This window comes from Oryctolagus cuniculus, chromosome 3 (genome assembly GCF_051225735.1).
Source record: "Oryctolagus cuniculus isolate XC-2025 breed Fujian yellow rabbit chromosome 3, ASM5122573v1, whole genome shotgun sequence".
NCBI classification, from domain to species: domain Eukaryota; kingdom Metazoa; phylum Chordata; class Mammalia; order Lagomorpha; family Leporidae; genus Oryctolagus; species Oryctolagus cuniculus.
In genome coordinates, this window is record NC_142869.1 from 140,540,640 (window position 1) to 140,566,162 (window position 25,523).

The 25,523-nt window shown below is 43.7% G+C and overlaps 1 protein-coding gene across 2 annotated transcripts in view; it reads left to right on the forward strand.

The window, feature by feature from the left end:
* RELN (reelin) overlaps nt 1-25,523 on the forward strand; it is a 539,369-nt gene that overhangs the window by 341,959 nt on the left and 171,887 nt on the right. For both annotated transcript variants that reach the window (XM_051849694.3, XM_070071183.2), the window contains exons 12-13: nt 15,637-15,788; nt 24,451-24,563. In XM_051849694.3, coding sequence (XP_051705654.3) covers nt 15,637-15,788; nt 24,451-24,563 — 265 coding nt within the window. The remainder of the gene's footprint in view (nt 1-15,636; nt 15,789-24,450; nt 24,564-25,523) is intronic.

A 25,523-nucleotide genomic window follows, 5' to 3' on the forward strand; every position in this document is an offset into this window, starting at 1 on the left:
TATGCCACAACGCTGGCCCTGATAGGGGTTTTTTAAAAGTAGATCCCCCCCCCCCCGAAGGAGTCACAGCTGTTACTTTAGCAGGGGAGAAACTTTAATAGATACACTGCTAATTTATGTGAGTTTTTCAGAACTCCAGCACCTTACAAACACATCACTTAATTAGCAGCTCCCCATGTCTCACCTGGCTGAGGCTGTCTTTAGGTGGGAGAGGGCTTTTTAGAACGACACACTGCCGTAAGATGGAATCTGTCTACCTGCCTTGCATCCCGAACTCAAACAATGCATGTATTTTACTATTCAAATAATTTTTTAAACACTCTGTTTTATTGCTGTCACCAGAATATTCCTGCTAAAGAGAGAAACTCCACAAACAAACATTTAAATGATTGAATGGAGAGTGCTTGCTCCAGTCTTTCCCATTTGCCCCCAATACTCGGAAGTTACAGAAAATGAGCAACTGAATCTTTATGAACACTAGAAAACAAGGAAGTGCCCCTTGTTGGGCCAGGAATTAGAAAGGATCGCGGGGAGAGGGAGAGCGAGGGCATGGTGAAAGGAGGGGACTGTAACTAAACACACGCCGAATAAGGTGCTGCAGAAACGTCTCCACACTGCTACAGCTCCTGGATGCTGGACACAGGAATTAGGATGGGGCTTTGAGGTGCTGCTGTAGGGGCTGCTCGGTAGGTGAGCCCCTCACCACATCCAACAAAGCCTTCTGCCCCAAGGAACAAACCATGCATGCAGACTTTTGGAATGGAGGAGCAAGGCACTGTACCCCACAGTAGTCCTCACCCCAGGCACATCAGCCCCAGGTCAGTGAGCGGTTTCACAGTGAAAGTAGACAGAGTAGCAGATAGACATCTCAGCAAAGGATCTAAAATTGCCACATCAGAAAAGTCAACTCCGCTATATAAAAAAAAGCATCAGGCTGAAGACCTGAAAGCTGAGTCAATGGCGAAGCAGAATCAACAAATGGATCGTGAATAATGGTTATCCTCGGAGGGACGAGCGAGCACACTACATTTATGAAATTAGATCTTATGAGCAAAAAGCAGTGAGAGAGGTGAGAAATGAAAACATTTGACTTTTTAGACAAATTTAATGGATTGTTTCCCTGAATACAAATGCAGGCAAAGCTGGAGAAGGAAGTAGTGAGCTGGCAGTTTGGGTCTTGGGTTCTTTTATCCTTAGATAGAGGAAAAAGAAATGTTATGTGTGGGGGTGAGGGAATGGATACTTCCACCATTAGAAATAGCAGATCCAGAAGATCCAAGGGGGCACAGGGCGTGAGTTATTCAAATACATAGGCTGGAGAAGAATGTCTCAGGATTAAGACAAAGGAGAATCTGCAGATCCTGTGAGTGAAAATGTTTTTGCAAGGAGGAACGGGAAAACACAGAGCCCTAGACCCCCAGGGAGGTTGCTGATGGAAGAGACGTCCTGCGAGCGTCGCTTCTCGGCACCATTCGCCGTCCTTTCCTTCGCAGCCTTAAGCACAATTTGTTGAAAAGGAAGCAGACCTCTTAATGTTCCGAGAGAAAATGGCGTGGAGTGTCAAGTTCCAGCTCCGGTCACGCATCATCAAACGTTGAGAAAAAGTAGAATCTTTTTCAGAAGCAGAATTCAGCACGCCTGAACCTTTTCGCAAGAATCGCCTCCAAATATGTTCTTGAACGTTAACCCAAGGGGAAGATGAGAGATCAAAAAAAAGAGCAAGTCATGAGTTAATAAAAAGAATAAAATGTGTAGTTCAGTCTAAGTAGATGTTGATTGTTTCTAAAATTTTCATAAAAATTGGGAAATCAAGCCCACAATACCTCAACGCAAGAGATACAAGAAGAGAAGCACAGTGAGAGAAACACAGCACTGCCCAAAGTCTCACCTGGCTGCAGGTGAGCGTAGAAATGTGGCTAACTTCACGTTAGCAGAGAACTTCTAGCGTAAATAGAAATGCTGTGTCGAAAACCTTAGATAAGCCAGATAATAGGCATGTGGTTTCTAAGTCATTAGATTAACTTAGAACAAAGAAGATATAATAAAGTCCAGCAAATGTCAGAAAAGGGAAAAAGTAAACAATAAAACACAGTGTAGATAGTAAACATAGAACAGTGTGTCAGGAGCCAACTTCAGTCAGCAATGTGATAAATTTGAATGCGTTATGTTCACTTAGGAAATGAGATTCTCACAGTAAGTTTTCACAAAGCGGGTATATCTTCACCTCTATGAGAGATTCAGATTAAATTGCCACACAAAGTTGAAAGTCAAAAAGGGCCTATTACTCCAGGCAAATACAACAGAAAAGTAGGAAGGAGACATAGCAAAATGAGATAATAGAATTTGGATTCAGGTTTTCATAGGGCCAGAAAAAGGCTGTTTCTTGCACCAGTGTAGATCAAGCATTTTGAACAGTAGTACATGGCACATAATAAGCATCCAGACAAAGTTAAAACTAACTGTTTCTATAACCATGATTAGCATCAGCAGTGCAATATGGCCCGAGTGGTACTCAAAGGAAAATTATATTAATTAATCAGCTATAAAAGAAATGCAAAGATAAATAGGCCAATGCAGCCTAAGCCATTCTCCAGATAAACAAATCAAACATGTCATTGATAAAAAAGCATTAGTTAAAATGATAATTGAATGTGCAAAAAACTGTGCAAACGCTAAAATAGATCAGGGAAAACTCCTTATAGACTGTTCTGACTTCTGTATTCTAAGACTGCAAGATTATATTTGTATTTATAAAATAAAAGTAGTAATTTTTCAGGTGACAAAAAATAAGCTGTGCTGACATTTTTCTGATATTCTGTCATGGAAATTCTAAGCCCTTTATGTTTTATTAAACAGAGTAACTTTATCTTTTTTTTAAGATTTATTTATTTATTTGGGAGGTAGTTACAGACAGAGGGAGAGACAGAGAGAGATCTTCCACCCGCTGGTTCACTCCCCACATGGCTGCAAGGGCCGGAGCTGGGCCTATCTGGAGCCAGGAGCTCTTTCCAGGTCTCATATGGGTGCAGTGGCCCAAGCACTTGGGCCATCTTCCACTTGAGCCCATCTTCAATGCGCAGGACACTGACATCCCGGTTTTGCTCTCAGGGCCTTCTTATGTTGGTGAATAGGCCTCCTATTGCCGAATTACCTGACCACGCGAGCATCCAGAATTCAACAACTGACTCGCTCGCTCTCTTTGTTCCATGGAGATATTCCAATAAATCTTACATGTAACCAGTGAGAACCCAAGTTGCCACTAGGCCAACAAAAACCAGCTCTGTTATAGTCCCTTTAATGTAAATCAATGCTTTTATTTAAAATAGTCTAAAATTGTTCATAACTTCAAAACACAGTTTAAGCATCTCCTTGCTATCTTCCACAAATTATTCCCTCTGTGCTATCCAGAAAAATTGTTACCTCTGACTTTGAATACTTTTCACAAAATGCTTAAAAGGCTACAGAGAGCCGGCGCTGCGGCTCACTAGGCTAATTCTCCACCTTGCGGCACTGGCACACCGGGTTCTAGTCCCGGTCGGGGAGCCGGATTCTGTCCCGGTTGCCCCTCTTCCAGGCCAGCTCTCTGCTGTGGCCAGGGAGTGCAGTGGAGGATGGCCCAAGTGCTTGGGCCCTGCACCCCATGGGAGACCAGGAGAAGCACCTGGCTCCTGCCTTCGGATCAGCGCGGTGTGCCGGCTGCAGCGTGGCAGCCATTGGAGGGTGAACCAACGGCAAAGGAAGACCTTTCTCTCTGTCTCTCTCACTGTCCACTCTGCCTGTCAAAAAAAAAAAAAAAAAAAAGGCTACAGAGAGAAGTGAACATACACAGTAAGTGAATTGAACGTGTATTCACAGCACTCAGGTGCCCAGATAGGTTGTAACCCAGATTTTTTTTTTTTTTTTTTTTTGGACAGAGTTAGATAGGGAAAGAGAGAGACAGAGAGAAAGGTCTTCATACTGTTGGTTCACCCCCCAAATGGCTTCTACGGCCGGCGCACTGCGCCGATCCGAAGCCAGGAGCCAAGTACTTTCTCCTGGTCTCCCATGGGGTGCAGGACCCAAGCACTTGGGCCATCCTCCACTGCCTTCCTGGGCCACAGCAGAGAGCTGGACTAGAAGAGGAGCAACTGAGACTAGAACCCAGTGCCTATATGGGATGCCGGCACCGCAGGCGGAGTATTAGCCAAGTGAGCCACGGCACCGGCCCCATCCCAGATGAAGATAAAGTACACCCAGCATTTGTTTCAGCGATTATCTCCTTGGTCAGAGATGGTTTAGGCAATACCGCTTTGCGTACTGCACTGTAACTTCATCTGAGACTGGTGCTCTCTCGGTGCTGGGGTAAAAAATACTCATTGTAATTTGGAAACTCATTGGACTTGCTATTTTGACTTACCTTAGAAAAAAATAGCACTTCATTTTGCAAGGCAGCAAAAGGAAACTAACATTTATTTAGATTCTGCAATGTCCTGGGTATTATTTTCTCTAAACAATCGTCCAGGTTATATTATTGTCTTATTAATGAGAAAGCTGCATGCTTTCTACGCATTCTGAGCCCAATATTTTTTATTAGCGTTATTTCAGCGAGAGTAGAGATACACATGACGCAGGTAATAAAAACCTAAGACACAGTTGAATCTGAGCGAATTCCTGGGGAGTCTTTTCTGTGCAGTACGTGCATTCAAATAGAGCTCATCCTTTACCTTGCCTTCAGCTGTCAAGCCAGAAGGAAAACTGTAAATGCAAGAAGGCGGAGAAGCCGTCCGTCAAAGTAGACACCTTAGCAGACTTCAGAGGACTCATACTGGAGATAAACCTCATGAATATAAATGAACGTGGAAGACTCTTTACCTATGGCACAGCCCTTATTAAATATCAGGGAATACATCCCCAGTAGAGACCTTATGCATGTCATGAACGTTTCAACCTTAGAGAATTCATAGATTAAAGAAAAAAACAACTTATAGATTTGGTAAATATGGAATTTTATAGTCAGGCTGTATTTTCTATCTTTACTCATACCTCGCACTGCCATCCAGGTGGTTTGGTATATTCTGGAGGATGTAACAAACCAGAACACGTTGTCATCTATAATGTGAAACATTCCATTAGCATTAGTGCCTTCACGCCAATATTAGCAGGAAAAGAAATCTGATCGAAATATCAGTCCTCTATTTCCTGTGTCCATATTCTTTGTGTTTCATCAACCCGTAATGAGATCATTTAAATTTTAATCCTGAATTCTACCACATATAAACTGAGTGCTTTTCTTCTTTTCTTTTCCCAGAAATTATGTGCATATTGCAAAGCAATGTGTAAAGTCTAATGTCCCCTCATGCTGATTCCTGTTCTTCACTGTTGAAATGCTGGCATATATTTTGGTGTCTGTTTGTTCAGAAGTTTTCCTATGAAAATATATCTTATACCTCAACTCTTTTTTTTAACCTTAACATGTTATAAACTCTTCTAATCAATTAATATAAATAATAGTTCTTAAAAACTGATGGATCCGTTTATATAATTAAACCGCAGTGGCTAGACAAAGAATATTGCAACAAGCATTCTTGTGTGCTTGAACAGTATGTCTGAAAGATAAATTCTAAAAGAAAAAAGAAAAATCATGGGGTCAGATATGTATGTGTCCATGTACATATGTAGACATGTATGTACTTTTAGTTTCAATAGTTACTGCTATGTTGCTCTTCAAAGAATATATATCATTCTTAGAAGTATGAGCTGATTAGAGCATAATTAACCTTAGTTGCAAAGCATACTAGAACAGTGATAGAGAGGACCATCAGCCTTCTAGCCAAGGTACTTCTTTAAATTACTTTTGCTTACAAAAAAAATACTGCTCTGTTTATGACACACACATGAAAAGTCTTTTTTCAAAATATAAATTAAATATTATTGTAACCTGGCTATCTCTGAGGGACAAGGCTGCCTTCAGGCACTTTATTGATTAGGAAACGTTTTTCCCTGGGCTCCAACATCACCTCACTCTATTTGTAATAAATAATAGATGCCCCTGTATAATAAATAAGATAGGGGCTTTTCATTGTAGAATTAGCTATGAAAGAATAAATATAAATGGCAATGTTGTAGAGAGCTCTCACCCTTGGGCAGGCGTTCCTTCAAGTGCAGCTCACATAGGACTGCGTCTGCTTGGGGAAAACGTAATTTAAACTACAGACAGGTGGCTCCTTTTGAAGGAAGCTGCCATCCATCTGACATACCGCTACAACCATGGAGCTCCCCCACCGCTGATGGTCTCAGAGATTCGGTGATGTTGGAAAATTTTCACTTCATGTAATTATTATGCTTGGAGAATTCCAGAACAATACCATTTTCGTATCTGGAAATGATCCCAACTTTGCCACCTTGTTGATTGGAACTTTGAAGTCCAGGGAAGGGGGACGCCTCCCCCTGGAGCCCCTCCGTGGTTGGTGGTACTCTGGGGTCCCCAGGAGGATGCTTTGCCTCCAGCCAGGCCACAGCCAGTGTTTATCCATGTTCATCAAGAAGTGCGCTTGTCCTATAACAAGCTCCTGCTGAATTTCTAGTCAGGGTCATTTATTCCACTTCATTTGCTGAATCTGGGTATTTCTAAAGAAAATATCTTTTGTTATCTTCCAACAGTTACAGAGTCCAAGAAATGCAGTCAAATGAGAGTAAAATTGGACATGACAAGCTTTACCATAAAGGCTGAAAATAAATACATGGTCTTAATCACATCTCACTATCTCTGTGGACAAGTTCATGGAAATAACTCCAGTTAATCTAGAAAAGTTACTCATTTACAACAAATAGTTAACAAGAAGCAACAGCCCTCGCTTCTCACTTGATAGAAGGTTCTTGTAGTCCAGTGGCAATTCACTCTTTTTCAATGTAATTTTTCACTTTAAAAATCCTCTAAGGCAGATAGATGTCTGAAAGAACTCATCATCTGCATCATTTATAACCTTAACTTGCTTTGTGGGTAAGTAGGCTGAGTGGTTTAATTGGGATAAATGGAGCAAGTAAAAGACCAACGAGCCAGTGTGAAATTTTCATGTACGCATCAAAAGAGGCTCCCGCTGAATTGACAAGTGATCCATTACTATTAAGAGCTGTTTCAAAAAGTTAGTCCTCATGCTCCCTGAGCTAACAAACAGGAGATCTCAATTTTAGAGGCAAAGAAGCAGATGGCCATAAGCAAGCCACTTACTTCTTTGTGTCCCAACTTGGGCAAGTTAGTTGTTGGAATGACAAAGGCAAACTAGGACAAAACCAGAAATAAATACCAAGAAATAATAGTTATTAAAATATGATTTTAAATATGTAGTACATGTCTGAAGTATTTAATTTCTCATAAACCAGAAAAATTATAAAATTGTATCTAATACTCTTTTAAATTATTTTTTAATTAGAGAGGCACAGAGAGCAAGAGAGACAGAGACAGACAAAGGTTCCATCCTCAAATGCTTGCAATGGCCATGGCTGAGCTGGGGCCAAAGCAGGAAGCTAGAAACACAATCAAGGTCTCTTGCAGGAATGGTTGGATCCCAAGTACTTGAGCCATTCCCACCACTGCCTCCCAAGGTCTCCATTAGCACGAAGCAGGAGTTACCAGCCAGAGCTGGGAATTGAACCCAGGCACTGAGATGTAGGAAGCAGGCTTCTGAACCTATAGGCTAAATGTCCACTCCTGTTACACATTTTTAGTAATTTACATGTTAACTCCAGTATCTGTTGCCAAATATATGATAGTATAGTTGTATACTGTTGGTTCGGTGTTCCTAAAATTTTTTCCCTGAATAGTCTTTGCCTTGAAAACAGTTAGTCAACTATAGTTGATGAACTTTGTGGGAGACATAAATGTAGCATGTGAATAGTACAGCATTTTAACAAAAATAAAATAGCTCTGATTGTATTTACACATGTTGATTTCCAGCAAAGTTTGATGTTTAATGAGATTTAACGGAAGTAGTATCCATCTATTGAGAACTGAACCTGTGGCTTAAATACCAATAACATTGCATAGAGAAGTTTTTCAAGATCTCATGACATTTGGGTGGGGAAATGTGGCTAATGACCATTATTTATTTTTCTGGAAGGGAATGAAGCCCCATACCCTAGAATACCTATTAGTATTTAGCAGCTAATAATTATTTGTTTATATTTATGAAGTTACTTTCTGAATAATAAAGTCACCAAGGATACAAAGTATGTTATCTGAATGTGTAAAAACAACTAATCAGCCTATGTTTGAAAATTAATATTTAAAATTTCATGTAGTTATTCTACTTATTTGATTTATAGAGCAAGAATAAGAGAGTGAGAGCCAGAGTGAGAAAGAGAGAGAAGAAAAGAAATAAATAAAAAAAAGAGGGGCTGGCGTTAATGTGGCATAATGGGCTAAGCCTCCACCTGCCACGCCAGCATCCCATGTGGATGTTCGTGTCCCGGCTGCTCCTCCTCCAATCCAGTTCTCTTCTATAGCTTGGGAAAGCAGTGTAGGATGGCCCAAGTGCTTGAGCCCCTGCATCCATGTGGGAGACCAAGAGGAAGCTGCTGGCTCCTGGCTTCAGATTGGCCCAGCTCCAGCCATTGTGGCTATTTGAGGACTGAACCAGTTATTGGAAGACCCTTCCCTCTGTCTCTCCCTCTCTGTCTGCCTCTCAGATAAATATATAAATCTAAAAAAAAAAAAGAAAGAAAAAGAGAAATCTTTCATCTACTGGTTCATTCCTCAAATGCATGCAAGAGCCAGAGTGCGAACAGACTGAAGCCAGGAACTGGAAAACTCCATCCAGGTCTCCCACAAGGGTACCAGGGACCAAGTACTTGAGCCATCACTCACAGCCTCATAAGGTGTGCATTAGTAAGAAGCTGGAATCAGAAACAGAGCTTGAACTCAAGGCACTGTCATAAGGGATGTGGGTATCCCAAGTGGCATCTTACCTGCTGCACCAGACACCCACCCCGGTTAACATTCTTACCAACTGAATCCTTCTCAAAGACAGGCGCTCACTGATCTGAAAGACGACATGGTCCTCTAATTTGCTTAGTTAACACCCCTGATGACATCATTATGTGATGAACTAATTTGTTTATCTCTCTTAGTTTCCTGTCACTGCACTCACAGTTCCAGCTGGCTGAAGTTTGGCTCATTTTCTTCATTACAAAGCCTTAGGATAGGGGAGGAAAGGAGCCAGTGGCAGAAGCAAAGGAAAGTGTACATGATTAAGTACTGTAAACAAAACTTTATTTTTTTTATGCATTTGATGGGTAGAGTTATAGACAGTGAGAGAGAGCGACAGAGAGAGAGAGATCTTCCTTCTGTTGGTTTACCCCCCAGATGGCCACTACGGCAGGTGCTGCGCCAATCTGAAGCCAGGAGCCAGGTGCTTCCTCCTGGTCTCCCATGCGGGTGCAGGAGCCCAAAGACTTGGGCCATCCTCCACTGCCCTCCTGGGCCACAGCAGAGAGCTGGGCTGGAAGAGGAGCAACTGGGACTAGAACCGGCGCCCATATGGGATGCCGGCGCCGCAGGTGGAGGATTAACCAAGTGAGTCACAGTACCGGCCCTAAACAAAACTTTAGATAGTTCAGGGTATCCTACAACTAGATATAATCTAAGGCTAAAAATTAACGTGCGAAGTGCCCACACAGGATGTTGGAATGTGGCAGCTGGAATTACTGTTCTTCTATAAATCTGGGACTCGGAAAAGCTCTCCCCCCATAAGAAACCATGAGGACAACAACTCCTCTCATTGATTCAAGGAGGGACAATGACCTCCAGGAGAATGGGAGCTCTCGATAAATGTAAAACTCATCTTTGCTCCACCTGGATAGTGAGAAAATTCTAAACTGGAAAATTAATGTAAAAATTCAGGCCAGCGCCGTGGCTCACTAGGCTAATCCTCCGCCTTGTGGCGCCGGCACACGTGGTTCTAGTCCCGGTCGGGGCACCGGATTCTGTCCCGGTTGCCCCTCTTCCAGGCCAGCTCTCTGCTGTGGCCAGGGAGTGCAGTGGAGGATGGCCCAAGTGCTTGGGCCCTGCACCCCATGGGAGACCAGGAGAAGCACCTGGCTCCTGGCTTCGGATCAGCGCGGTGCGCCGGCCACAGCGCACCGGCCATGGCAGCCATTGGAGGGTGAACCAATGGTAGAGGAAGACCTTTCTCTCTGTCTCTCTCTCTCACTGTCCACTCTGCTTGTCAAAAAAAAAATAATATTTCAGAACCAAGGAAACCTCAAGGTGCTCACAAACACAGATGTACAAACCCTCGTAAGGAAATAGTTCTGCTATACAAAGTGCATAGAAGTCACACTGGAAATAAATCCACTGAAGGTGATTCCACAGCAAGAATTAGAATCTACCAGAGAATTATGATCCACCAAGAAAGACAGCAGATATAACAAATAGGAGAATAAGTGCACCCTGGAGTTGAGATAGAGAAACATTTTAGAGATGCATAAAACAAATCTACTTAAACGATTGAAAAGGTTAAGTTACCACCTACAACACCAGCATCCCATATGTGTGCCAGTTCCAGTCCCAGCTGCTCCACTTCTCAACTAGCTCCCTGCTAATGCGCCTGCGAAAGCAGCAGATAATGGCCCAAGTGCTTGGGTCCCTGCACCCCATGGGGGGCCCAGAAGAAGCTTCTGGCTTCAGCCTGACCTAACCCCGGCCTTTGTGGCCATTTGGGGTTGAACCAGCAGATGGAAGATCTGTCTCTGTCTCTCCCTCTCTGTCTCTGTAACTCTGCTTTTCAAATAAGAAAATAAATCTTAAAAAGGAGTTTAAGGGACAGACATTTGAACTGGCAGTTAAGATGGCACTTAGGACTCAAGCATCCCATATCACAGTGCCTTGGATCTGGCCCAGGCTCTGCTCCCTATTCCAGCTTCTTCCTGATGTGCACCCTAGGAGGCAGAAGGTCAGGGCTCAAGTCATTGAGTTCCTGCCACCCAGGTGAGAGACCCAGAATGAGTTCCCGGCTCCTGGTTTTGCCTGGCCCAGCCCCAGCTATTTCAGGCATTTGGAGAGTAAACTGGCAGATGAGAGACTTCTTTCTGCCTTTGAAATAAATATAAATAAATAAGCTTTATATTTAAAATAAATTAATGAAAAGAATCTAAATCATTATGAGAGACACTTGTACTTAGAAAGAACAAGTACATGTTAAAAATGCCAAAGAGAGGCTGGTGCCGTGGCTCACTAGGCTAATTCTCTGCCTGCAGTGCCAGTACCCCGGGGTTCTAGTCCCGGTTGGGGTGCTGGATTCTGTCCCGGTTGCTCTCTGCTGTGGCCCAGGAAGGCAGTGGAGGATGGCCCAAGTGCTTGGGCCCTGCACCAGCATGGGAGACCAGGAGGAAGCACCTGGCTCCTGGCTTTGGATCGGCGCAGCGCCAGCCATAGCAGCCATTTGGGTAGTGAACCAATGGAAGGAAGACCTTTCTCTCTGTCTCTCTCTCTCTCACTGTCTAAATTTGCCAATCCAAAAAAAAAAAATTCCAAAGAGAGTATCTTAACATGAAAAATACACTCATGGAAATTTAAATATCACTCTATAACTTTTTTAAAATTACAGAGATCTAAATAGAGGGTTGGTAAACTGAATTCAGGATTACTGATACGAGAAAATAATACAAAATATAATTTAGAAAGAAACATAATGAGATCATAAGAGGACATGAAAAATAATATGAGACTTCAACTGGGCCCAGTAGAATTTCCAGAAGGAATGGGGAAAGAAGTAGGGAGAGTTAATATTCGAAAAAATGATGACTTACATTTTTCCAGATCTGTTAAAGATGTGAACCTCCAATTGATAAGACACACCAAGTCCCCAAAGGATCAGTAAAATAAGCCAACGCCTACATACACTGAAATAAACTTCCAGAATACCAATGCCAAAAACTACAAAATAAAATGCAGCCAGAGAGAGAGAGTATTTATAAAGGAGCAACAATTAAATGGCTAACATACCGTAGCAGCAGAGACAGTGGGTTCTCATCAGGGTCCAAGCAGGGCTTTTCACAGATGTCAACAAGGTGATGGTCCTATTTATTAGGAAGGGTAACCAGAGATAAGCATAGCCAAGACGTTTGTGAAGAAGTGAAGGGCATGGTGGGGTGGGGGAGATTCGACTGTCAAGAGCTATTGTATAGATACAGTAATTAAAACAATTGGCTTTTGACACAGAGACAGATAGATGTATAGACTAAAGGGAATAAAAAGAGGAAGCCCAGAAGTGGACATTTCAGTAGTGTGCCCAGAGCTTAGGCTGATGGAGTAGCAAAAGCCCAGGTGGCCCTTCTGGGCTTGAGTCTAGATGGGCAGATGGTTTAATGATGATGCAAGTGGCAGAAGAGTGTAACTCAACAGAGCAATGACCTTAAGTTAGTCCCCAGTCAGAGCCAGGCAGCCACAGTGTCCAGGATGAAGCTACAGAGAGCAAAGGAATGTGAGGATGGAAAGCAGACAGAGCACTGGGCCGGGTTTCTTACCCTCTGCATCTGGCGTCCTTTAATGCCTCCACCACGCAACAAGCATTTCCAAGCAGCTGCTGGACCCCGGGCACTAGGATAGCATCTACAAGGAAATAAGACACAGGTCCTGTCTTAGGAGTTGCACATCAGGAAGAAAGAAAAACGTAAAGGCATGGGGCTAGTTCTGTGTCATCCACCTGTGGTGCTGGCATCCCATGTGAGCACCAGTTCAAATCCCAGCTGCTCCACTTCCAAAATCCAGCTCCTTGCTGATGGCCTGGGAAAGCAGCAGAAGATGGCTCAAGTGTTTGGTCCTCTGTGCCCACGTGGGAGACCCGGAAGGTGCTCCTGGCTTTGGATTGGCCCAGCTCCAGCCATTGCAGCCACTTGGAGAGTGAACCAGTGGATGGAAGACTTTTCTCTCTCTGTCTCTCCCTCTCTCTGTCTGTAACTATGCCTCTCAAGGAAATAAATAAATCTTAAAAAGAAAAAACAATAAAGAAGTAAGGGCAGTGTACTGTGAGACTTGGAGTTACAAAGGAAAAGTCCTAGGCTGAGGTGGGTAGTAGGGGTGCTAGTAGGACAGCTGGCAGTTTGGGGAAAACTTTACACAAGAACATCTGATGTGTAAGACATCTTGAAGAAGGGCTCTTGAGTTTGTCAACAGTGAGTACAGGTACCACCTTCGTCTGTTTTATGCCACTGTAAGAGAATACCACACTGGGTCATTTTAAATGGACAGCAATTCATTGGCTCACAATTCCAGAGGCCCCAAGTGTAAAATGAAGGCACTGGCATCTGACAAGGCATCTCTCTGGCCACATCATCCCATGGCAGAAGGGCACAGAGAGGGGTAGGGAGCAAACTCATCCTTTTTATAGAGAACCCATTCCCACGATGCTGTCATTAATCCATTCATGACCTCAGACCCCTCATGGGCTCTTAAATGGCCAACCTCCTGACTGCACATTGGGAATCAAGTTCCCAGCACATGGGAATCAAGTTCCCCTGGTGGGGGGAGGGGAATGTTCAAACCCAGGCAGAATGGAGGCCTCATGGAGAAAGCTTGGGTAATGTTGAGTTGGCATTACATGGCCCAAGTAGTGCAACAGTACAACACAAGTAGAGGCAATGTATTCCTGGGCTGGGCCAAGAAGGGCCTTGTAGTCTGTATAAAGGAATTTGGACTTTGACCAGTTGGCAATGAAGAGCCACTGATAGTCCCCAAGCACAGGAGACGCAATCATATTTGCATTTTAGAAATGTCACTCCGAGGGTCCACCACAGAGTCTCCACTCCTGTCTTCCAAGCTTTGCATGGCGAGGGTCCACCACAGAGTCTCCACTCCTGTCTTCCAAGCTTTGCATGGCGAGGGTCCACCACAGAGTCTCCACTCCTGTCTTCCAAGCTTTGCATGGACGGCTTCCACTTCCCTCTTCAAATATATGCCCTGTTGTTGGTCAGCACACATGCACCACTGATGGCTGTTGATGTCTGCACTGTCAGTGGTGTCAGGACCATTCTCATTTCTAAGACTGTTCTCAGGTGATCTGCTCCATCCCAAGGAGAGCATACCCCAGTGGGAAGAGTGCAGCTCTGGGTCACACTGCTTGGATGTGAGTGCTGTCCTCAACCTTGGCTGTCCAAACCTCGCTGCATCTCAGCTTCTGCATCTGAAATGGGGGTCTAAACTGTGGTCATCTCATGGGGTTACTGTGAGCATGAAATGAGTTTACTGTGTGAAGTGCAGGCTCTACCTGCCACTCAATACAAGCTAGCCATTTTTATCCCCTTCCGCATTTCCAGGTACCTACTTGACAAGATCTGGTTTCAATCTCATCTCCTTTTTGAAAACTTGCTAGATTTTGCCAGCTCTATGGCTCTTCATGCTATGGCTATTTTTAATATGCAAAACACCTACAAACCTTTCTGTTATACTAGCTTTTATGGTTCACCCTTTGCTTATTTCAGATTGGATTTCCCAACGTTAAGTACTTCAAAAATAAAGACTTCCTAAATATGGATCTTGGCTCTGAGCGTATCATAGATGCACTATTCATGGTATTGATTAAATTCGGCCTTCTGCAGGAAAGCACAGTTATGAATGAGGAGTACTTACAGTTTATTTGGTACCTAAAATCGGTAGCATGATCTCTTTATATGAGGATTATTTATTACTAAGAAAATGTTCCTCATCAAAAGTACAAAATTTTTAAGATTTACCTATTTATTTGAATGGCAGAGTGAAAGGGAGGGAGGGAAAGAGAGAGAGGGGGAGAGAGAGAAAAGTATCAGTTGCTTCTTGGCCTTTTGGGAAAGATCAAGTATGGAGAGAGATCTGCCACCTGCTGCTTCACTCACCAGATGGCTGCAACAACCATGGCTGGGCCTGACCAAAGCCAGGACCCTGGAACTCCATCTGTGTCTTTCACTTGGGTGGAGGAGCCCAAACACTCAGGCCATCCTCCACTGCCCTCCCAGACACAGGGAGCTGGATCAAACGTGCAGCAACCAGGACTCAAACTGGTGCTCCAATGGGATGCCAGCATCGCAGGCAGCAGCTTGACTGCTGTACCATACCAGCCCTAAAAGTAAAAGGTTATATAAGGGCACTTCAAAAAGGTAATAGAAAGCTAGAATTTAAGGAGCCGGGATTGTGGTTTTGCAAACAAAGCCACTGCCTGCAATGCTGGCATCCCATATGGACACCGGTTCCAGTCCTGGCTGCTCCATTTCTGATCCAGCTCCCTGCTAATGTACCTGGGAAAGCAATAGAAGATGGCCCAAGTTCTTGGGCCTCTGCATCCACATGGGAGATCTGAAAGAACTCCAGGCTCCTGGCTTTGGACCAGCCCAGTTCTGGCCTTTGTGGCCATTTGGGGAGTGAACCAATGGATGGAAGATCTCTCTCTCTTTCTCTCTCTCTCCCTCTCTCTCTCTCTCTCTCTCACTCTGCCTTTCAAATAATTAAATAAGTCTTTTAAAAATAGAATTTAAAAACAAGTTTATTTTTGGTGCTCACGGATCTTGAAATCGTTGTACAGTTTTTTTCATAATACGCCCTCTCTGTGAACTTTTTGAAGATCCCTCATACTTCATACAGCTGTGTCTTAATATTCGCTCTTAAAGATTTTCTGTCTTTCTTTTTTGAAGGTGGGACATCTTGGGAGCTGTCATTGGTACGGAGTGTGGAACAATAGAATCGGGTTTATCGCTAGTCTTCCTGAAAGATGGTGAGAGGAAATTATGCACTCCATACATGGACACCACCGGTTATGGGAACCTAAGGTTCTACTTTGTTATGGGTAGGTACATTTTGAATAAACTTTGTTGACCCTGGGGAATGCCTACACCTAAAGAAGTAAGACTGTTTGTTGTCGACCGTACAAGATGAAAATTCATACCACATGAGCTCCATTGACAGAGCAAAAGCCTGTTGGAACCGTGGTGAGGTGGAGAGGGCTGGTCTTGGCAGCCGTGAGCAGGCCTGCAGACAAAATGCCGTAATCCTTGTTGCCTGCCACCTTTCCCTCGATAGTCCTGGCTGGAAAGACGACGGGAGAGGAGCTGAGAACAAAGCAACTCCTGTGTCCACAGCCTCCAGCTTCCCCCAAAATAGTCATCAGGATGAGTCATTTGTTTTCCTGGCCATTTCATTGCCTAACTACTTTGTTGTGGAAACTGAGAAAGAAGGAGGTCGATATCACTTTAATAATCCTCTCTACTTTCTGTACTGTTTGCAAACAGAAAGAAAAAGTGTAAGACTTATTTTTTTCAAACTATTGTATATCAAATTAATGAAGTTGGAAACATACCCAACAGAGGATTAGAAAATCAAAATGTGTGACGACTCCAATTTGTCCTTTTAGCTAACGAGAGCCGCAGCTACATATTCTTCCACTGATGTCATCCCAGAAGTGTGAGTAGGTGTCACAGGCCTTCTTTGTTGAGTGAGTTGCACAGGCAACATCTGGGAGTAAAACAGGAAGCAAACATTGGGTACCTTTGAACTTGCTAGCAAAGGTGTCAGTGCAGCAGGACACACAGGTCTCCTGGCTGCAGGCTTCAGCACAACTACGTAAGCCTCTCTTAGCACTCACTTGACCTTGAACACACAACTAGGGGTTGCATGGTAAGCTTTGCAGTGTATCATGTGCTCAACCCCATGTTCTGTGTCATGCTTATCTGTTTGATAACAGAGAGGTTATAGATATCAAATAAAATAATGCAGTCTTCCATGTAAGGATCTTTTCACCTTGATTCTGCAATGGTTTATATATTTAGAGGTCCAGAGCTCATTTCCTTCAAAATAATTAGAGTTTAAGGTAACTTTCATTTAATGAAAGTGATTATGGAAAATCTTTAAGCCAAAGCAAAAAGTTATAGTAAACATTCAATATGTCTAAGTTTTTTCCCCTTCTTACCCTTTTGGCATCATATATTTTGACTCTTGTTTTTTTCATGATAAATTAACCTCATTCTGTGCATTTATAAGAGATGAAGTTATCATCATGTAAGTTCCTTTATGTGAGAGACTAAGTCACCTTTAATTCTTGCTGGAACAAAGTTTATTAATGAATGAATTAAAATAGAATTGACCATGAGGAGAAAATTGGAAATGAAGGCAAAGTATGTTCTCCCAAATAAAAGCATCTCCATTGAATTTTTTTAAAAAAAGAAAAGAATAGCTACTGGATTTAGAGCTAAAACATACGGAAAATACAAATCACGTGATTAATGGAACCTAAATCATCGGTCAAATATGTTAACACAGCCAACACACTCAGAATAGTGCCTAATAAATAGTTAAACGCAGTGAAGAATCAAAGCAGTTGCTTCTGCTTGGATAAGCATTTGGATGTCCCCCAAAGACCTTCACATTCAAGGCTTGGCCTCTAGACTCTTCTATTAATGGATTAATGATAGAGGTTTGATTTGATTTGATGATGACATCTAGGAGGTGGGCCCAGAGGGGGTCTTTAAACCATTAGTGTGTGCCCTCAGAGGCCGTTCCGCAGAGAGTGCTGCTTGTCAGAGCGGGCTGAGACCCAGCTGCTTTGTGCCCGCTTCCTGGCTTCACCATGCACTTGGGGTTCCACCACCCTCATCAGATGACAGACTAACGGGGCCACCTGTGGAGCCTCCAAAAGCTCGAACCCAAACAAGCCTTCTTCCTGCATAGGTAGCTTCTCAGTGTGTTTCAGTTCCAGTAAGGAAAAGCTGATGATCCCACAGTGATGGTGGTAACGTACAGGTGAGACAGAGATGAGTCACTGACGAGATGGAAGCAGCTGAAGTGGGCACCCAGCTCACTGTGGGTGTTATGAGAACAGTACTGGAGAAGACACGAGTTCAAATTCTGGTGACAGAAAGAGAAGTGCCATTCAAAGCACCAAGTGTGGAGTAGGCTATTTTAATATTAGATTTGGCAGGATCATGGAGCGCAACACGGAAGTAGACATTCTATTCAGCCTTGAATCGATTTGAAAATCCCCAGTGCAGCTGTTAGCCAGAGCCGCTGGAGTTTCTGTGTTCTCTGAACAAAGGAAGCCTAAGACGTGAGAATTACGGGAATCCTCCTCCAGGTGTGGAAAGGTAACAGACCTACAGAGCGAAACTTCAAAACTTTTTCAGCTGATGGAGAAGAAAGCCACATGGGGAGAGATTTAAGATGAGACAGGTGTTTATAAACAACCACCCACTAAATATGGGGCATTGGGAAAATCAGGGGTTGATTGTTAATCTAGACCAGATCATATTCCCTCCTTATCCTGCTGTTGTCTATGGTGTGGTCTTCCTTAAATCATTCTGCTGTGACTGCCATTTCTGGAAAAACTTGTTCAGCTAAGTTCAGTTCGGTGGCTGTTTCCTTCATCCATATATTCATTTATTCCACATGGATTGGTTGATGACCAGTATCCAACTCTGTCCTTGGAACGAGAATGCCTTGGACAAAACAAAAATAACCTAACAATCACTAGCTTACTATTCCTCCCACAAATGTTTACTGAGTGTCTGTTATGCACCCAAGTCTTTGAGCTCACACTTATATCTCTTTTCTCTAAATTTCTACTGCAGTTGTGGCAGTACAACATGGTTTACTGCTAATTGTCATTCTTTGTCTTCTACATTAGTCCTCTTTTTTTTTTTTTTTTTTTTGACAGGCAGAGTGGACAGTGAGCGAGAGAAACAGAGAGAAAGGTCTTCCTTTTGCTGTTGGTTCACCCTCCAATGGCCACCGCAGCCAGCACACTGCAGCCAGCGCACCGCGCTGAGCCGAAGCCAGGAGCCAGGTGCTTCTCCTGGTCTCCCATGCGGGTGCAGGGCCCAAGCACTTGGGCCATCCTCCACTGCACTCCCAGGCCACAGCAGAGAGCTGGCCTGGAAGAGGGGCAACCGGGACAGAATCTGGCACCCCGACCGGGACTAGAACCCAGTGTGCCGGCGCCACAGGTGGAGGATTAGCCTAGTGAGCCGCAGCGCTGGCCCATTAGTCCTCTTAACTCATGGGAAATTAATTCCAAAACCCTCCAGTGGAACCAACAGTATACTGAACTCTGTAGACAAAGGTACACCAAAAAATTCATGGAAATGGAATTAAAAGAGAATTTTTGTGTGTGAAAAAATGTTTTGGAGCCCATGCATTGAGTTGTTTTATAATAGACATTTTCTATGACTTTTTGATGTATCTTCATGTACTTGTTTATCTATACAGATACTTAGGATAAAGTTTACTTTATAAATTAGGCTCAGAGAGTAACAATAATAATGTAGAACAGTTATGACAGTGGGTTATAAGAAGTTGTATTAGTGTGGTGTCTCCCTCTTGAAAGAGCCAAGATAAATACAGAAATGTTCAGAATATGGTTAATTGAGGGTCAATAAAACCACTCAAAAGGGAGGCAGTGCTGTCGGTTAGTTTTGTTTTTCTCACTAAATTACAGACTTTCCTGAGATCAAGATACATCTCCCCCTCTAGCCCGGTACTCTGCAATATTAAATCCTCAATAAAATATCTTCCCTGATACAAATAAGTACCTTGAAAGCTGCAGGAAACAGTATTTAAAATATGGTGAAGCTCACCACCATCTAGTTTCTGTTGAGCGCTTCCTGTACCTTAATTGCTGTAGGGGATGGCCCTTGAGTCATGCCTTCCCACTACGCATCAAAAGCTGTGAATCTGAAGAAGAATCCACATCTTCCCGCAGGAGCTGCTGTTACTGAAACGTCACAGAACTGATCAGTTGCCCCCAGAGGGACGTTTCAGATAAAGCCTGTCATCATTTTAAAGTCTCGGCTCATCCGGGGCTTTCTTCCTCTGCCATCCTGAGCTGAGACTCCTACGTGTGTCCCAGTTCTCTCCGAGAGGTGGATGCAGTTCATGAACTGTTCTTAAGAAATCACAGAGAAGCTACAGGGGACGAATTAGGGAAATCGGAGAGAAATGATAGTTCAGTTCCTGTGTCTTTAGGAAGGGTGCACTAAGCCCACACTGCCTGTGACCTTTCAGTCTTTTTGTCTCTTTTGGGAAATCTTGAATGCACATTGAACACTTTCCAAGTTGCGTTCTCAGGGTGGGTGTTTGTTGCAGAAGTTAAGCTGTCACTGAGGGACGCCCACATCCTGTTTCAGAGTGCCTAGAGATTCTAATTCCCGCCCCACCTCTGATCCAGCTTCTTGCTCGTGGGAGGCAGCAAGTGATGACTCAAGTACTTGCGTCCCTGCCACCTGCGTGGGAGACCCGGATTAGGTCCCAGGCTCCTGACCTCAGTATGGCCCAGCCCTGGCTGTTGTGGGCATTTGAGGAGTGAACCAGAGATCTTCTATCTGTTTCTCTTTCTCTCTTGCTTTCACTCTGCTTTTGAAATAAATATAATCAATTAACTAATTAATTAAAAGTCTCATTATCCATAAAGGAATTTAGCTTCATGAGGATCTTGCCCAGATCATCATTAATATGGCTTTTACTACCTGTAAAAGGAATATAATGCAATGCTAAAAAATATGATACAAATGTCAAAATGATAAGATTTTCTCTACACGTTGCTGACCTTGAGCAATAAACATCTATTGGGATTAAATATACGTTGTAATCTGTGGGGAGCAACTCAGACTAGACTAAGTTACTGGAATTAAGACTTATTCTATGCATCTGCTCTCCCACAATATGGCGCTGGGAGAGGAGGAAACAGCTTCTACACAGCTGCCTCCAGTTCAACCAATAAACAGCAGGACCTGCTCCTGATTGGAGGAGAGCAGCATACTCGGCGTGTGGGTAGCAGAGTTGGGATTGGTGGAAGAGGACTATAAAGGAGGAGAGAGACAACATGCACCAGGAACATCTATCTGAAGGAACACCTGTGCAGCCCCCGAGAGAGCCGGCCAGCGGTGTGCCGCTCCCCTGCGGAAGTGGGGAAAGTGGCAGGGGGAACCGCCCTTCCACGGAGGTGGAAGGGTCGGTAGCCAACCCGGGAAGAACCAGCAGCAAACCCGGGGAGGGCCGAGCAGACAAAAGAACAGCGCAGGGTCCTGTGTCGTTCCTCCGTGAAGAGGGGGAGCGACATAATGGTGCCGTGACTTGGATATGAAGCCTAGGCAGGGTTCAGTGTCGTTCCTTCACGAAGAGGGGGAGCGACAGTAATCTATGCATCTGGCTTCTCTCTTCTCAGATTATATTATTTAATTCTATGAATATTTATTTTATGCCATGTAACATATGTGTAACATACGTAACATGTCAGATTTCAATGCTTTCCAAATACCACTGCCCAAGACTTGCCTATTGAAGGCTTGACATCCAATAAAATAACTTGCAATTTAGGCTTTACTATGGGACCATGGGCACATTAATAGCCTTTCTTGGCCTCAGCCTCACTATTGACAAAGTGGACCTATGTTAATACTTAACTGAAAATGTTATTATGAGATGAAAAGAGAGCACATTTGCATCTAATTTTGCATGGCACATAGTAAACAGTAAAAAAAAAGTGAATATTACTACTCTTATGTTATTCATACTAGAAAAGAAACACTGGGCTAGATACTGCCAGCCATCATGTGCAGCATCAGCTCTCGGTCAAACCAAAAAATCAGGAGCAGGCATTTGGCATGGTGGTTAGGACACCAGTTAGGATACCTATTAGCCACATCAGAGAGCCTGGGCCTGATTTCCAGCTTGGTTCCTGACCCCAGCTTCCTGCTAATGTGGACTTTGGAAGGCAGTAGGTGACGGCTCAAGTAGTTGGGACCCTGCCCCAATGTAGAAGAACTTAATTAATTTCCTGGCTCCAAGCTTTGTCCTCCAGCCATTGTAGGCATTTGGGAAGTGAACCAGTTGATGAGACCTCTCTCTCTCTCTCTCTCTCTCTCTCTCTCTCTCTGTCTCTGTCTTTCAAATAAATACAGAATTACTTTCTTTTAAAAACTGAAAAATCACACAGTTCCTTGAGAATAAACTATCTTATTGAGCAGATTTTCTCATGGATGACTCAGCTATAAAGTTAGTGGGTCATGAGCTGAAATATTCGATGTATTCCCCAAAACTTTCAGACCAGATGTGGAGGCTAATTTCCCATGACTCTACTGTGTAACCTACTGCTTTCCCATAAGTCCCCTCAGCTGCTCTAAGAGTATACCCGGTAGAGTGAGGATCTATGCTGACACTGCTCCTTCTCTGCTTGGCGACATGCTGTAGTAACAGACTTCCTCCCAGAATTCTCCAGTTCTTTTCAGTTTGTGTTAAAGGAGTTTAATGTTCAGCCAGGCACCAGTGCCCCTGACATTGAGCCAAGTTCTTGGATTGCTTCCACCGGTATATGCTCAGATATGTCAAATAATTTTAGAATTAACCTAGGGGAAATTAAGAATATTTGTAAGACATAACTCCAGTAACATATTTCCAAAGCCAATTGCAAATCATCTGTTATTTGTATTAATTTAGTTCATTGAAAATTATTGCATTCAGGAAGATGAAATAAGGTCATCATATAAATAAGGCAGCTGACCAACCAGGATGGTTCTCATAGTGGACCTTAATGGGATTACTATAATCAATGCAGCAGATCTCAAGTTTATAGATTCAGAAAATCAGTGTTCTTTTTTTCTTTAAAGATTTATTTATTTATTTGAAAGCTGGAGTTACAGAGAGAGGGGGAGAAACACAGATCTTCCATCTGTTGGTTCACTCCTCAAATGGCCACAATGGCTGCAGTTTGGTCAGTCCAAAGCCAGGAGCCAGGAGCCTCATCTGGGTCTCCCACATGGTTGGCAGTGGCCAAACACTTGGGCTATCTTCTGCTGCTTTCCCAGGCACATTAGCAGGGATCTGGATCAGAAGTGGAGCAGCTGGGACATGAACTGGCACCCATATGGGATGCTGGCACTGCAGATGATAGCTCTACCCACTACACCACAAAACATCCCAGTCTGGGGCCGGTACCGTGGCTCACTAGGTTAATCCTCTGCCTTGCGGCGCCAGCATCCCATATGGGCACTGGGTTCTAGTCCCGGTTGCTCCTCTTCCAGTCCAGCTCTCTGCTGTGGCCCAAGAAGGCAGTGGAGGATGGCCCAAGTGTTTGGGCTCTGCACCTGCATGGGAGACTGGGAAGAAGCACCTGGCTCCTGGCTTTGGATCGGCATAGTGCCGACCGTGGTGGCACTGCCTTCCTGCTCCTGGCTCTTCCGGTTGGTAGTTAAATGATCTTCAGCTTCGGGGCCCTGCCTATGTTGTTTCACATAGATATAAAATAATATGATGGGGACTAAACGTCTCTATTTTCCTTCCAACAATCAAATGAGATGCCAGACCTAAAAAGAACTTTAAAAATACGTGTGCAAAAACATTAAAGACACTATCACAACGCTTTGCACTACTGAACTTCAGAAGTCTTGGATGCAAGGAGTCACCACACATGTTTCAAGGCCATCATCAATACTTTATTAATTTTGGCCATACAAGCCTCAAACATAACGAAGAAATGGTTTATTTAAAAGCAAAGAACATATTTTTGTGGATCAAAGCATAAGCATAGAAAACATGAGCTCCTCCACCTTGCGGCGCCAGCACACCAGGTTCTAGTCCTGGTCGGGGTGCCAGATTCTGTCCCGGTTGCCCCTCTTCCAGGCCAGCTCTCTGCTGTGGCCAGGGAGTGCAGTGGAGGATGGCCCAAGTGCTTGGGCCCTGCACCCGCATGGGAGACCAGGAAAAGCACCTGGCTCTTGGCTTCAGATCAGCACAATGCGCCGGCCGCAGCGTGCCAGCCGCGGCGGCCATTAGGGGAGTGAACCAACGGCAAAGACCTTTCTCTCTGTCTCTCTCTCTCTCTCTCACTGTCCACTCAGCCTGTCAAAAAGAAAAAAAAAAAAAAAAAAACATGAGCATACAGACCATTATTTGAGTCATCTCTTTAAGCAGATACTTTGAGCTTCATAGAGGTCATGTCTGTGATCTTCAGCATTGCTTACCTGAGTTCTTTCTTCCTTTCTTTCTTAAGATTGATTTATTTATTTGAAAGAGAGAGAGAAGTAGAGACAGAGAGAGAGAGGTCTTCCATCTGCTAGTTCACTCCCCAATTGGTCTCAATGGCCAGAGCTGCGCCAATCTGAAGCCAGGAGCCAGGAGCTTCTTCTGGGTCTCCTACGTGGGTACAAGGGCCCAAGGACTTGAACCATCTTCCATTGCTTTCCCAGGCCATAGCAGAGAACTGGATCAGAAGTGGATCAGCTGAAACTAATGAGAGCCCATATGGGATGCTGGCACTGCGGGCGGCGGCCTTACCTGCTATACCACAGCCCCAGCCCCCTAAGTTATTTCATAGGTTATTTCCTTCTGAGTATCTTTATGGTTATTCTTAAGTGATGTCTGGCACCGTATCTATTTTTTATTCGAGAATTTAATGCTGCATTTGCATTTGATATGTTTGTGGATGCACATTGGTACTAGAAACCGAAATTTTATGCTTGATGCAGGAGGGCTTTGTGACCCTGGAGGCTCTCATGAAAATGATGCCATCCTGTATGCCAAGACTGAAGGAAGAAAAGAGCACATCGCCCTGGACACACTTTCCTATTCCTCTTACAAGGTACGCCTGCCAGTCTGTATGCCAGACGGCCCCACTCAGACCTCCCTAGACCGTGCAGAGAGCAAACCTTCAAGACCTTGCCCAATGCAGACGGTGGATCTCTGGCAGCCCAACAGGTTGTTAGGTTTCTTTAAAAGTGACATGGACATTGTAACATTCACTCGTTTTTTTTCCTGATACAAGTGAAGTATTGGGTTTTATCAGAAACATTGAATTATAGGCCATCAGAGACAGCAAGGCTGAACTGAAAACTCTTGTACTCTTGTCTGCATGAGAGCTCAAAAAGTACCTCCAATTACACAGCCTCACAGATCTGCCATCAAGCACAGGGCGTATTTATCCAGCATTTTGAGGTCTCTGGGAGTAGAAGACATTGCAAACATGCAGATGACTACCATCTTTGCTTTCCAGTTTGCTAATTAGAGCTAATGAGGTTCAACTTCTTCCTTTGCACTTTGGATATAGGATGGGCGTTGTCTCTGGTTACTTGCAAACATCTTCAAAATGATGTGAGGTGTTTGTCATAAGGTATAAAATTCTCTTCTATTGTAGTACATTTATCTATGCTTAGTTCACATGCACACATCATTGTGGTGCATCATTTAGTGAAGAGCATGAAAACAGCCAACACCTAGCATCTCGTGTTCTGGGTTAGGAAGACAGGAGATAAACATCAGGGTTAGAATGCAGAACAACCAGAGAAGGTACCCACATGCTCCACATGCAAGTGTAACCCAAGTACTACCATTTTGGATTTCATAAGGCCAGGGAGGGTTACACCTGCTCCAGTCATCTGCATGCTCTGACCAAATCAGTTATACAGCTTCTCATGCATTCAATCATTGGTTCTGGCTGCTTCTGCTACGAGTCCTATATTCAGAACTAGTTGAGGAAATCAATGCTATACAAATCTGCTTTAAAAAATACTGGTGATAATGTAGAAATGCCAACTTGATTTTG